This window comes from Episyrphus balteatus, chromosome 2 (assembly GCF_945859705.1).
Source record: "Episyrphus balteatus chromosome 2, idEpiBalt1.1, whole genome shotgun sequence".
Lineage (NCBI taxonomy): Eukaryota > Metazoa > Arthropoda > Insecta > Diptera > Syrphidae > Episyrphus > Episyrphus balteatus.
In genome coordinates, this window is record NC_079135.1 from 22,537,400 (window position 1) to 22,552,116 (window position 14,717).

At 26.1% G+C, this 14,717-nt stretch overlaps 1 protein-coding gene across 1 annotated transcript in view; it reads left to right on the plus strand.

Moving 5' to 3' along the window:
- The first annotated feature begins 231 nt into the window (after window positions 1-231).
- LOC129908532 (proton-coupled amino acid transporter-like protein CG1139) overlaps window positions 232-14,717 on the plus strand; it is a 73,909-nt gene continuing 59,423 nt past the window's right edge. Inside the window, exon 1 of the mRNA XM_055985109.1 lies at window positions 232-674. Coding sequence (XP_055841084.1) covers window positions 645-674 — 30 coding nt within the window. The 5' untranslated portion in view covers window positions 232-644. The remainder of the gene's footprint in view (window positions 675-14,717) is intronic.

Genomic DNA, 14,717 nt, shown 5'->3' on the forward strand with positions numbered 1-14,717 from the left:
GGAATGCCCGATAAGAACTTATCTAAGGCTAATAATCTAAGATTTACTCAATCCCCATTGATAAAAATTTACTTTAACAGCTTATACCTGTCTAACTTCGTATTTGACAATGATTTTTGAAATTTAACAGTGTTGCATTTCTTACCCTTGAATTCAGTTCTAATAAGTTTTTTTTTTTAACTCCCAAGAAAAAGAAAAAAAAAAAAACATTAAAAAAATAAATCTCAACCCCTCCCATATTTGCAATTCAAACATTAACATAGTTTAACTTCAAGTAGCTTATAACAGGTTCTAAGAGTATATCTCAGTGCAATAAAAAAGAGTCTTAAAGTCTTATGCTTAAACAACTTGTCGAAATGGTGTTAGTCTTGATCAAATCGAAACTCTTAATCAAACGTTTGCTGGCGTAGAAAAAAAAAATAAACTTAAATATCTCGTTTTAATTGTATGAGTGATTAATTTTTAATCAAATAAAAAAACAAAAAAACCAAAAACAAAAAATTGAGTTAAAATAAACAGCCTTTACTCTTTATTCCACATATCAAAAATTGGCAACAACAGCTGAATTCAGTTTACTTTTGTTAGCTGAGTCGAGTTATTGTTAAACTTTTTTTGATCATCATCGTTAACGACAGCAAATAATTATGTCGGAAATACCGCCAGCAGAGGGTCCTGTAAGTGTAATATATTTTTTAAAATACAAAAACAATACAATTTAACAAAATAAATAAACAAATTAATAAAAATTAGTGATAACATTTATGAGGTACTAAAGCTAGTGAGTTAAAAGTAGTTAAGTTTAGTTCAATGACAGAAAATGTGATGGAATGCAGTTCATTAAAATATCATAGAATTTTTTCCAAAAATTTGAATTATTAACTCTGTTGTTTAGTTTTAAATAAATTTTATTTAAATTTATGGTAATTTTGTGAAAAAAATTCAAGACGTGTTTTCGTGTTTTTTAAAATTCAAATCATTTTAAAAAAATGTCACGTTTCAACATTATCTCAGGTCACAAACATTATTTTTTAAACTCTTTAGTAGTTTTAATATAGTAATTGCTTTTCGAACAAACAATATTATCATTCTCATTATTATATTAAGTTTTTTTTTCAACGTGCTTGATTTTTTGGTTTAAGAGAGTAAGAGATGAAATCCAATTAAGATAAACTGATGTGATACACAGTGGAGTTGATATTTATTTTTTAAAATTTTAATTGATGATTGTTAATCTTATCTGGAGCACACTTTGTTAATTGTTTATTATATTTTGTCTGCTAAGGTATGATTTTGCTTTTAACAATAATGATTCAAGGTTACTATTGAATTAATCTGATAACAATATAGGGTATTTTGAAGTGCTGATCTTAACTGAAGGTAAAATTTTGTATTTTTTTTTGAAGTATTAAATTTGCCAAAGTAAATCTTAGGCCTAAAGATAACAAAGATAATTAAGGAATGTCAACAAGTTGATAATAGTTATTAACAAGAGAAAATCTATTTAATTTGCCTCCTAAATTCTTAGTAAACCAACTTTTTTGATTTATTAGTTTTTAAAAATAATATAATATAACTTTTAATTTAGTTTATTTTTTAATACTTATTATTCTTATTTAATTTCAATCCAACCTCAAAAACCAATACATTATTGTAGTTTTGTATTTCAAATAATCAAAAAAAAAAAAAGTTTACCTGCAGAAATAATTTTATTTTATGATATATTTTGAACATAAGACTTAATATTTTCACTTTCCTAAATATTCACTAACATCCTTGTTATTTAAAAAATTGAAAGGCTCTATTAAAAATTGCCAATTTTAACTTATGCTACATTGCTTTAAAAGCGGAAAAATATTGAGATAATTACGTTGTATAATATTGTCTTTTACTTAGACGGTCACTATGGTGTATACGTAACTTTTTGTTTTTACTTGTTAATACATTTTTTCTATTCTTGAGCATTTCAGCATTTCAGTTAAAAATTGTATAACTTTTCATATAGTTTATTTGGCCATGCAACATTAAAAGGCCAGTTCAAAATTAGTTTAAAAGTAATTTCAGCTCAGGAAAAGCGATATATCGCCAGAATGTATAATTTTAATTAACGACTTTCACGTTGGCTCAACGCCTTTTAATTGATTTCTTACTTTCTTTCTTACTTCCCTTCTTTCTTAGCTGTGAGATAGTTTAATGAACATTTTTTTTAAATATAACATGATCCCCAGAATTGATTCTTTTTTAAAATTAAATTTTATAGATAAAAAATATCGATGTTATATACCGAACTTCGAAATTATTAATTTAATAACAACGGCTTCAACTTTTTTCATTAAAATATGAATATTGGCTTTTTGGAACAGCTGTCTTTTCTGTAAAACAGTTTTTATTCAAAAACTATTACATACTGTTTACTTGGTTTTTTTTTTTTTTTTAATTTCTGACTTTCTCCTAAACAACTACATAATTCAATTTCAATGTAATGCTGTACTCTAAAGCTTTAAGGCTGAATACTTATACATTTTAAACTTAATGTCTAACATATATTTTTTTGTATCTTAAAAAAATATTTGAATTTTTTGAAAAATGATTTTCTCGAAAACGGAAAACCAAACTAGGTATTTTTTACTTGCGATATAGGTACTATCAAGTTATGCATTCGTACATAAAAAAAAGTTGAGATAACATTTTTCCATGACATTACGATGGTAGAGAATGCCAAAAAAGTGGGTCCCGGAAGTCCGTCTGTCAGTCTGTCTGTCTGTCTGTCTGTCAGTCTGCCTGTCTGTCTGTCTGTATAAGGAGCTACAGCCTAAACGGATAGACTGATTAATGTCAAACTTGGTATGTAGCGTTATTTGGCGACTCTCCAGAGGTGTTTTTGGAATTAATTTTTTTTGGACAAAGAATAACGGTATATATGACAGGTATATAAAAATTTCGGAAAAGTGTAATTTTTCGAAAGTGGCTCCAACGATTTTGTTAAAAAAATTCAAATGAAAGTTTTAAGACGAAGTCTATATTCTAATGAAAAAACTTTTTTTTGAAAACCATTATTAACGGTGCCACAGAACCGTTTTTTTTTCAAATCCGATTATCTCCGAAACTGCTCATTCGATTTCAACGAAACTTTTTGTGAAGAAGCATTTATATAATTTAAATATAAGCCAAATTTAAAATTTCGAAAAAAATAATTTTTTGATTTTTAAAAAAATCAAATTCTCAAAAACGGGACATTGAAATTTTGTTTTAGATGTTGATTAGTGATTTCTACAAAATGGCATACCAATTTTATTTTAAAACTTTTTTTCCAAAAAATTATTTATAAAAAATTAGTTTTTTAAAAAACGGCTCTAACGATTTTGAAAATTTTTTTTCTAAAAATGCATCTTAATATATCTATCAAAACTGCATACTTGTTTTGGAAGGCAATTTGATTTCAGATTTTATTTTATTTTTTTAAAAAACCAATTTTATTTTTTTTTTACATTTTTTTTTGTACATATGTAGTAGGTACCTACATTTTTCAAATTTCTATATAAAAAGTCTTAAAAATTTAAGCAACTTGAACTCTAAAAGCAAGTTCGTGCAACCCAGTCGTGCATTTTATTTTTTGTACAAATAAAAGATTACTTCAAAATGGGGCCCAACTTTTTTATAAAAAAAAAACATATTTGATTTTGGTCTCTGTATTTATCATTAATAAAATCATTTTTATAAAAAAAAACTACTTTTGTGGATCGAAACCTATACTAAGTTTTCTCATGGATGGCATAGTAAGAACTGAACAGGGGAAGAAAATATAAAAAGAATCATGAAAATCGGTTCACCCAGTCTAAACTTCTGAGGTAAAAAAAAACTTTTGAGATAAGCTTTAATATGCAAAAATAAAGATATTTACTAAACTTTTAGCCTTTAAAAATTCATTCCGAGCCAAGTTTTAACCCCCTTTAAAAACAAAAAGTAATGAGCTGATTTTTATTTTCAAATTTTACAAAAATAAAGAAATTTTATTTCTAGTCAAATGAACTTAAATGAAATCGAACTCTTTTCTGGATCTGAGTAATGTAGTTTTTTTTTAAGAAATAGAGAAAAGCTGTAAACAGATTTTAGTAACCACTTAAGTTGCTTTCTTTAAAAAATAATAATAGGTAAACACCTAAACTTATGTTACTAATGTTATTTTCTTTTCTCTTATTTTTCGTATTTAGGTATATACAAATATTCAAAATATTTGAATTAGAACAAAATAAAAATAAACGGAATTTTGCCATTCAACATCTGGTTGAATGGCAAAAAACACACCTATCCGTCTCAGCTTCGCTTTATTTCCTATTAGTACAGGTAAAATAGTACATTAAATCAAGAAATAAAAAAAAAATTCAAAAAATTTCATTAGGGTGACCCATCATTTTTGTTTTCACTCAAAAAAAAAAACACCCTTTTAAACATGATATTTTTAAAGACACTTGAAATTCTTGTTTCTTATCTTAAAAGTAACATAATTACTAAATTTCAATAGGGTACCACTAATATTACCCAAGTATTACACACTTTTTCAAATATACCCATATTTTTTTTACTTATAAAATAACAACCTTTCACATAAAAAAAAAATTTCTAGATTTACATTATTCGTAATTCCCATGGGAAAGAGAACATATTAAATGAATTTGGTAAGGGTACCATTTATACCATTGATTTTATCGGACTTAACGCGGATTTTTCCCTATTTCCCAAAAAATTACCCTTTAACTTAAAATTTTCATTGGTGTAACAATTTTTTTCTAGTTTTTGTGGTACTAATTACGAATTTCATCATTTAAAAAAAAAAAAAAACACTTTTTCACTCGAGATAATTTTTTACACTTTATAGATTCTTAATTCTTATACCAACCAAAACATTTACACCAAGTTTTAAAAATTATTTTTTTTATTTAAGTGAGCTGTTATGATACCTTCCTCACACACAACTTAACCCATCAAAAAAACACCCTTTCGCCAAAAATAATTTTAAGAACTTTATGAATCCTTTGTCCCTGCTTTATCTAAAACCTTCATCCCGAATTTTATCAGTGTAGCATGGGTTTCGGTTATATTTAACTTTTTGAAGTAAAAAAACAAGCACCCCCTTTTTTAATCGGCAATAACTTTTCTTAGAGCAATTGTATTGACTTTATTTTTATGTCATTAGATTCAGCATCAAAAAATACCTTGAAAAGATGTGTCATATGACTTCACCTCCTCCCTCTTGTACGCGAAAAAACACCCTTCCACCCAACTTTTTTTTATAGACTTTTTATGTAATTGGTTCTTATCCTAAAAGCAAACTTTTTGCCAAATTTCATGAGTGTAACAATTTTTTTTCTTTTAAATGCCTATTTTACCTGTACTATATATGTTGCATTAAATAGAATTTCTTAGAATATTCTAAAAAATTTGAATATTTAAGATTAATTTAGAATATTTTCCACACCAAAAGATAAACTTTGTTATTGATTCTCTTCATACAAAATCTGAAGCAAAATATTCTGTTTTAGTTAAAAAAAAACCTTCTTAAAACTCAGGGATTGTTATTAGAATCATAGGCAGAGCGTGTCACATTCAAAACTTAAATTTTGCAGGAAAATAGTGCTTTTTTGAAATGTTATTTTTTTCTTGGTGTTGGAGAAATTTTAAATTTTATCTATCTAACAAATTGGATGTTGATTCAACAAACACCTTTATTAAAAAAAAAAACAAGAACACTTTTTACTCAGTGATTGCGAAATATATTTTCATGAAATCGATCACAATGTTAAGTGTTCAATATTACAAAATCAGATCAAAATCTCAAATATTAATGCATAATGACCTAAGAAGTTACTCATAGTCCCACCTTCAATATTATGTCTATTAAATTGTTTTTTTTTTTTTTTTTTTGCAAAATTACAAAATTATGACTAGATTAGTGAATGTGTTGTGAATGACAAGTACATATTAATCACTCCTAAAATGTCATAAATCGTATAAATATTTTAAGTGTTTTGTTTTTTTGTTTTAAATTTTAAAGACGATCCGATTAGCCTGATTAAAATCACTGTTCCAATCACGTTTATTTTTTATAATCATAGTAATTATTTTAATTTTATATATCATAAAAATTGAAATCGTTAATGAGCTATTGAGTAATAGATATCAATATTTCCAATCAATCAAAGTTTTATTTTTATTGTTTTAAGATCATAATTTATCAATTTAATTTTCTTTAATAAATATGCATAGAGAATTCGTTGTTCAAAGATTCAAGATCAGAAAAAAAAATAAAAAATCAAAATCATTCAAAAATTTCGCTTTAATCATTTATTTCAAATTTACAGAAAATTTTTGCATCCCCCTTTATCTACTCCTCCATCAAAAACTCGAGTTAAAAAAAAATCCAATATACTTGATTAAAAAAAGTTAAATTGTAAAAAAATAAAAACCTTGAGATTTTGTTCCTAAGAAAATCTAGTTTCATGAAACTTTATCAAACTTTATTTATGCAGATTCATTGCTTTAAGGAATAATCTCCTATCCTATTGATAAGAAAAGAAATATTTTTTTTTTCGATATCTCAACAAGATTTAAAACACAATATAATTTATTGGTCCTTGAATTGCTTTAACTGATTGAAAAAAAAAAAATAAACCGATTACAACATTAAAAAAAAAGATACAAAATCTTATCATGAAAATTTAACAGTATTAGCTTCAAAGCAAAACCTAGAATAATTTTTTTGTTGTTCTTCAAACTTTTCTCATTGTTTATATGCATTTTTTTTGTTGCATTGAAATTCAGTTTAATATACAAAGTGTTTAGTAACACAAAAAAAAGTATTCTAGATTAATTTTACCTGGAGACTCAAGAATGTAAAAAAATGAACAGCAAAAAAAAAAATAATGAGAAAACAATGCTTTCGTTGACGGTTTCTGTGAAATTTGCAACTTGAAAATATTGCACTTTAGTTCTATCGCGACGGGCATTGTGAATGAATCTTACTTTATTTTTTTAACTAAAAATTTAGCTGATTTGAATATTTTACTTTTTTTTAAATTTTTTTTTCGTTGACTTCGTTTCTTGGTTATGCTTCATAAAAGGAAGCCCCACGTAATTTAAGGTAAGTTTAAAAAACTGAATACAAAATTTTTGAGATAAACTTCTTAAAGGAATGTTTCGAGTGAATGTTTGTGTTGTAAAAATGATGTGCATGATCGCAATTTGGGTTTTAATTTTTATTTTGTTTTGATTTTCTGAAAGAAGTGACAAAAGGTGTTTTTATCCCTTTTTGAAAAGTCACTTCTCGATTGTAGGTACTAAACTCAATTTCTCAAAATTATAAACCCAAACAAATTACCACAAGTACATGGACTTGAGCTTGATTACAGTCAGCACATAGCATACCTTTAATACCTTTAATATTATTTAATTTAAAAGATAACTGTTTAGAACAAAATTTTACATAGCTTTCCGAAAATCGTGCTTGTAAAACATCGTTTTTGAAAAATTATAATATTTCTACCAAAACTGACTTAATTTTGACAAGTAAAAGTAAATGATTCAAACATACATTTTTACTAATTTATGTATTTTACTCTGTATCTATGCATTTATCTCTAAGATTCACATCGTCTTTTCTTTCATTTTTTCCTCTGAATGCAAAAAAAAAAACGATACATCTTCACATTCCACTTTTAATTTATGAGATTTTATTACTAAACTGTATGTCACACACACGTCAAGTGTATTCATTACCTGAAGGTCATCATCAACATCATAATATGTAGTTACAAAAAAAAAAAAAAAAACACTGACTGAGATGTTCACTAGGGCGTATGAGCATTTTTTTTATATTTTTTTTTATTTGCAATTTTTATTAGAAGATTGCATTCGTTTAATTATACAGATTTATATCTTTTGTGAATGAGATTCTTCTGGTTTAGATAAATAGAACCCGGTGGCAAGTCATGAAAACAAGACAAAAAATAATTGCTTTCAATTTTCATTGTTAGATTATGGTGATGAGTGATGACTTAAGTGTATGTGCGATTACATGGAATTTTTTTTTTTAGACTATGATCTGTGAATATAAAAATGGATATCATTAGGATACTTTAATATTATGAGATTGTTGATTATGATTTCCGTTGTTGATAAAAGAAGAGAGAAAATTTTAAGTTTAGGTATAATAGATATCACTTATTTTAGCTCGTTTATAAATTTTCAAATTGAATAGTTAATTGGTTTTAAAAATTTACCTTTTAAACTTAAAACAAAAATTGCTGTTTAAAATGGTAGCATGATGTATGCATTTTTGTACATTTTTTATAGGTAATAAAAATAAAATATTCTTATTGAAAAAAAATTGTATTGTGTGGCAATTGTTTCGTTCTTTAAAGACCAAAATGTACAAAAAGTAGAAAACAAGTACAAATATAAAATTAAAAAATAATTACATTTTTGCAGAGTTTTATACAAATAAAGTATTACAAGGATTTATAGAAAATTGATCAAATATTACCCACCTCTAAGTTTTATCAACCTTCAACTTTAAATTCCAACAACAAAATAAGAGATTTTACAAATTTCTATTTTCTTAATGCTTATGGCGCATTAAAAGAAAAGTTTTTTTTCAAAAAATTGTTTTACATAAAAAGCTTTTTATTTAAAAATTTTTAATTTTAGCCTGTTAATAAGTCCGTGTGTGAATTGGGTTAAATAGTTAACCTCTGTTAAATTTTTGACATTATTGAAGTGAATACAAAATTTTCAGTCAATTTTTCTGCCATGACACTCCTTTTTAATAAAAAAAAACAAAACAAAATCATCTGTTTTTAAAATCATATTTAACAGCTGAATTTTTTTTATGCACCTCAATAGTTTCAATAATTTAACAGGATTTAACTATTTAACCCAATTCACACACGGCCTAAGAACAAAAAAAAAATAAATTGCACGACTGGGGTCGCACGTACTTGCTCTTATGCTTAAAGTAACTATAATGTTAAAGCTTTTTATTCAAGAAATTTAAAATTCGATATTTTGAAGAAATTTCATAAGTAGTATAAAAAAATTAAATCTGTTTTTATAATTAATAAAACTCCGTTTTAAAATATCTTAAAAAAAAAAAACAAATATGCCATTTTATTTCTCGTATAAAAAGGTATTTTTAGAAAAAAAATTTTGAAAATTGTAGGAGCCGTTTTTTAAAAAAATAATTTTTTATATATAAAATTTTTTTTAACATTTTTCAAAAAAAAGTTGGTATGCCATTTTGAAGAAATAATTAATTTACACATAAAAACTAAATTTCAAAATTTTTCATTGATCCGTTTTCAAAAAATTGATTTTTCAAAAAAAAATTTTGAAATATTTTTTAAAAAACCAAAAATGCGTTTTTTGAAAATTTTCTAAAATTTTAATATTATCTTTACTTACACACTTTTGTATAAAAATTTTCATTTAAATCGGGTTAATTTTGTACGAGATATTCAGAAACGAAAAAACGATAGGTACCGTTAATAACGGTACAAAAAATATTTTTTTTATTTAAAAAGTTGGCCCTTATGTGTAGTATTACACACAAAAATTTTAATCAAAATCGTTAGAGCCGTTTTTGAAAAAAATTAACTTTTCTATTTCCGTTATATGGCAGGTACCGTTAGTTTTGGTCATAAAAAAAAAATTTCAATTTCCCCTCTAGGGAATCACCAAAAACTGCTAACTACCAAGTTTGAAGAAAATCACTTCACTCGTTTAGGCTGCAGCTCCAGATAGAGACAGACGGACAGACAGACAGACAGACAGACAGAATTGCCGGACCCACTTTTTTTGGCATTCTCCATCATCGTAATGTCATGTAAAATTGTTATCTCGAGTTCGATTTTTTTTACGAATCCTAAACTTGCCCTATAGTACCTATAGTATAGTATAGTAGTACCGCAAGTAAAAATAAATATACCTCACACGATTTATCAATATTTTATACCTTTTAAACAGTCCTAGTGAGTACATACATAATTATTCAAAAATTTCAAAATTCCAACTGTCATTTTAACTCAACATGATACACTTCCTGTGGTGAGTTCGGTTGGGCTATTGAAAAAGTTTATCCATATGGGTTGTTGTATTTAATAACAGTGCTTTTAAAGCTCCTTCATATCTGTGAGCTTTTCTCTTTTCAAAAGCTTTGTACACTGAAAGGAGAAAAAAACTTATTCATTATCTTTATCTGTTTTAAAAATAAGATAAGGTAAAAATCTTTTGTATAAAAAAAAACCTTTAAAATTTATTTTGACATCTTATTAAAGTATTTAAGTTCTAATTTAAATAAATAAGTTAATTCAATAAAAAAGTAAAACTTGCAATATTTGGAAGTCTTCAGGACTAGCTTAAGTTTTGGCGATTTTTTTCAATGTTTTTTTTTTTTGTGGTTATTCATAAATATTTTGATATTTTTAGGCGAACTGAACAATAATCATACTTGCTCTTATGGCAAAGGTCAATCTAATATTAAAAAAAAATTATTGAAAAAAAAATAAGGGAAATTTATTATTTCATTTTTTTAAGGTTTTTTCATATCGTAAGTAATGTAAAAAAAATCTGTTTTTATAATTAATTAAACACCGTTTTAAATGATCTTTTACACAAAATCAAGTAAGCAATTTGTTTTCTTGTATAAAAATGAAATGGTTTCGTTACAAAAAAAAATTGGAGGTTTTAATCCAATTACGATGATGGGGGAGTCCGAAAAAGTGGGTCTCGCAGTTCCGCCCGTGCATATCTACGTCTGTGCGGTTGTGCGTCTATCTGTACACATTTCCAAAGCCTAAACAGGTGGACGGATTGCCTTGAAATTTGATACAGCAGATTTTTTTTTGTTTTTTTATATCTCGCTTAAAAAGAAATTTTTCAATGTAAACCAAATATCTCGAAAACGGCTCTAACGATTTTGATTAAACTTCGCAGACGTAATATTCAAAGCGATTGCAAAAAAAATGCATTTTTTTCCAAAATGTCAAATACAAATTTTTTTTTCATTTAAAAAATGTTTGAACTAAATATCAATTTATTTTTTTAATCTATAAAGAGCCAGCTTAAAAAATCTAAAAGTTAACTAACATAAAAGTTCTTTGAACTGCAAGAACAAATACGTGCGACCCAAGGCGTGAAATTTATTTATATATCTTTATTAAGATTTTCTAATACCTATTAAATTTTTCAAAAAAAAAGTTAATAAAATATTATTATTTAACACAAAATTAAATTTCGAATTCATCACCCCTTTTTCAAAAAATTGATATTTCAAAAAAAAAAAAAATAATATTTTACCGTAACGTTTTTATATATCAAATTTGGCTAGGTCATTTATGAAAAAATCATAAATCTATCGCATGTAAAAAACCTAAGTTTCATTGAATTTTGTTTCAGTAAATCCGACAGTTCTGCTCTTTAGCAAATGGTTCAGTCTTCAGACCAATGAACATCATAACTTTTTGGACTCGGGTCTCGAATGTAACATTGTCAAAAAACTATAAAACGTTAAAAAAATTGTGAATTCTTCATTTAATCTAGATTTTAAATTTTCAAGACTCACTATCAGTAGAAAATCTCAGAAAACTGAATTTTATTTGCATCGAGCATTGAGTCACTTTTTTAGTTTTTTTGGTATGAATTTGTAGTAAAAGTTTATATCCTACGTATATTTGCAGAGAAATCTGATTAAAAATTCCGAAAACAGTCGGACTTACACATGCAAGTTTTTATTTAAAGTAAGTAATTTCGAAAATTTCTGAAGGTATACAAGTTTTAAAAAGAAATTAAAATTACACATTTTTAATTTACCTTAGTTAAGATTTTTTTTTATTTGAATTTCAAGGATATTTAAAGCCTTTAAAGCTTTAATACAAAAGCTAAAAAAAAAATAAATACGTAAGAAAAATTCTCCATGAAATCATAAATCTGAAAATTGAGCCAAGGAAACGTATTGGTTGTTCAACGAAGATTCAAGACTCTATTGCACTCATTTATTGGAATTATTGAAATTACATGAAAGTAAACATTGTATTGTTCTTCAATCAAATTTCAAGCTTTCAAAATTTCTGTCTGTCATTTGCTTATATTAACACCAACCATCGCATTCAATTATTCTTATAAAATCATCGCACCCATAAACAAAAAAATTAAATTGGCATGTCAATTAATTTTCGTTTAAGAAACAAAATATTCGTAGTTCATCATTTTTTCTTACTCTCATTTCCACACTAAATAAATAAAACTGAATTATTATGATGGACATTTATATAGAAAATAAAAATAAAAGAAAACAAAAAATCAAAGCCAAAGAACTATTTGTATCGCAGCAAAAAAAAAAAAGGCCAAAATAAAGAAAGAAAAAAAACTGTAAACAATCATTTATACAAGAATAACACGTAAAAATTTGGCGCCCAATTGCTACGAAAGCAAATTTTGCAAGAAAAAAAAAAAGAACATAACAAAACCAACAAAAAAAAAATAAAAATTGAAATACTGCACGCACACGTTAATGGTGAACTGTTCCGGATCGAGTTCCATTGAATATTTCTTCTTCTTGATCGTTTCAAAAAACTACGACGCAATTTATTTATTTTCTCCTACCTCTGATTTGCCCCTCTTGTACAAAGTCCATCACAATGGTGCCTAAGGGATCCTGTGACGATTTTGATGATGAAGAATTGAACACGATGAAGGTCGTTTTTATGTTGAGTACATTTTTTGCAAATTAGTTTTTGTTGTTTTAATTTTTTTTTTTTTTGGGTATTTTTGGTCTTTTGTTTTGCTTGTACAAACAAGTTTTACGCCGTTTATAATTTTTAAGGTATCTACACTTCTTAGATTTGAGTGTGAACATCTTAATAGAGTAAGAAAATAAAAAAAAACCATGAAAGAGTTATCCTGAAATCATAGAATTTAATTTATAAATCCTTACTGGTGCAAACTTGAAGTGGGGATTTCTTAGAAATCTTTATAAAGATTTTTTTCCATTTTTTGTAATAAATATGAAAACAATGAAAGGGATGTTATAGGTTTCACTGCGGGACTTTTATATTTTTACGAAAACGTCTAGTTTTGAGATAAGGAACATGCACTGAGAAAAAAGTCATGCTCAAAAAATTTAATCTGTATAAAATTAAAAAAGCATAGTTTGTTGCCAAGAAGACTTGCATATTAAAATAATTTCTTTCGCACTAAAAAACATTGCATTTGACAAAAACAAAAAAAAAAAAAAATAACTACGAAATATTGAATAGATTTTCACATTTATTTTAAGTGGATTAATTAAAAAAACAAAAAACCAACAAGTATGTACAAGTACATAGGATTGATAAATTTTTTCGTTTCTAGTCGATTTTGTATTAAAGAAAAAAATTAAATCAAGTTTAGTTTTAAATTAAACAGATTTAAATGGATTAAATTCATTTTAACAAGAAATCTGATTGTTTTAAGAAGATTAAATTTTAAGTCTTCTTCTAAAGTCATCTTATTTTACATTGCCTTACTTTTCTCCGTGTGGCCACTATTTTGTTTTTTTTTTTTTACTATTTATCTTCGTCAAAGATGAACAACTACATTGGGAATAATTTTAAGGGTCAGTTTGTTCACAGTCGATTATCTTTTAATCAAGGATTATTCCATAGAAAAATCTTTGGTAAAGAGATAATCGAGTGTGAACAAACCGGGCCTAAATCAGACAGTCATAAAATATGACCAATTTTTTTAGGCAGAATCTATACTTGACTGTTATTTATATTTTTTTACGTGATTACTGATTAAGCATTATATCAATTATATGACACCTTAAAACAATCATACATTTAAAGAGTCAGCAGCTAATAACCTGTTTTCTTATAACGTTATTCCCAAAAATTTACTTCCGTAGACCGACTTTACAGACTACCAATGGCTCTGAGTAGTAGGAGAGCTAGTGGCACATTTGACTAAGGTAGCTCTTGTAAGGCTAAAAATTCTTACAGTGGTAATTTTTAGCATGCTAAGTAAAAAAATCTTGGTCTGGCAGGCCTCAGCGGTGCACATCATATATATATATGACCTTGAAAGTGTAAAAAAAATTAAAAAAAAAAAAGTTGCTCTTGTAAGGCTGAAATTTTTATAGAATTTAGTTTACCCATCGAGAAGAACAAAAAAAAAATTGCCAGACTTTTTTGAGGTGCACAAGTGCCTGCCAGACTAAATTGAAGGTGCGAAGTTTACATGCATTAAACGAAACTTTATTCTGTAAAGTCGAAATTTATATGTATATGTGTTTGTCTAAGCGATTTTAAGAGGAGCTGTGCAATTACAGCCGGTCCTGGCCGATATAAGTCCTAGTTAGGTGAGTGGAAAGATGCAACTTTCTAAAAAATGACTTAAAATCCAAAAAAAAATATTTAAAAACAACGGCAACACTTACAGTTATGAGTGATGCTTTTTTTAAAAGGTTAAGTTGTACACTTAATTTTAAATTTTAAATCAAAATATTTTAATCAATCGTTTTTGAAATAACCAATTTTAAAGTTAATATTTGGGAAAAAAAACTTAAAAAAAAAACATTGAAAAATAATATGGTCAAGACTGTGAATGAAAAGCAAAATTGAAGGATACTGAACATTAATCCAATCAATTTTCTATCAAACACTGAAAACTACATGTCTCTACGACTTCTA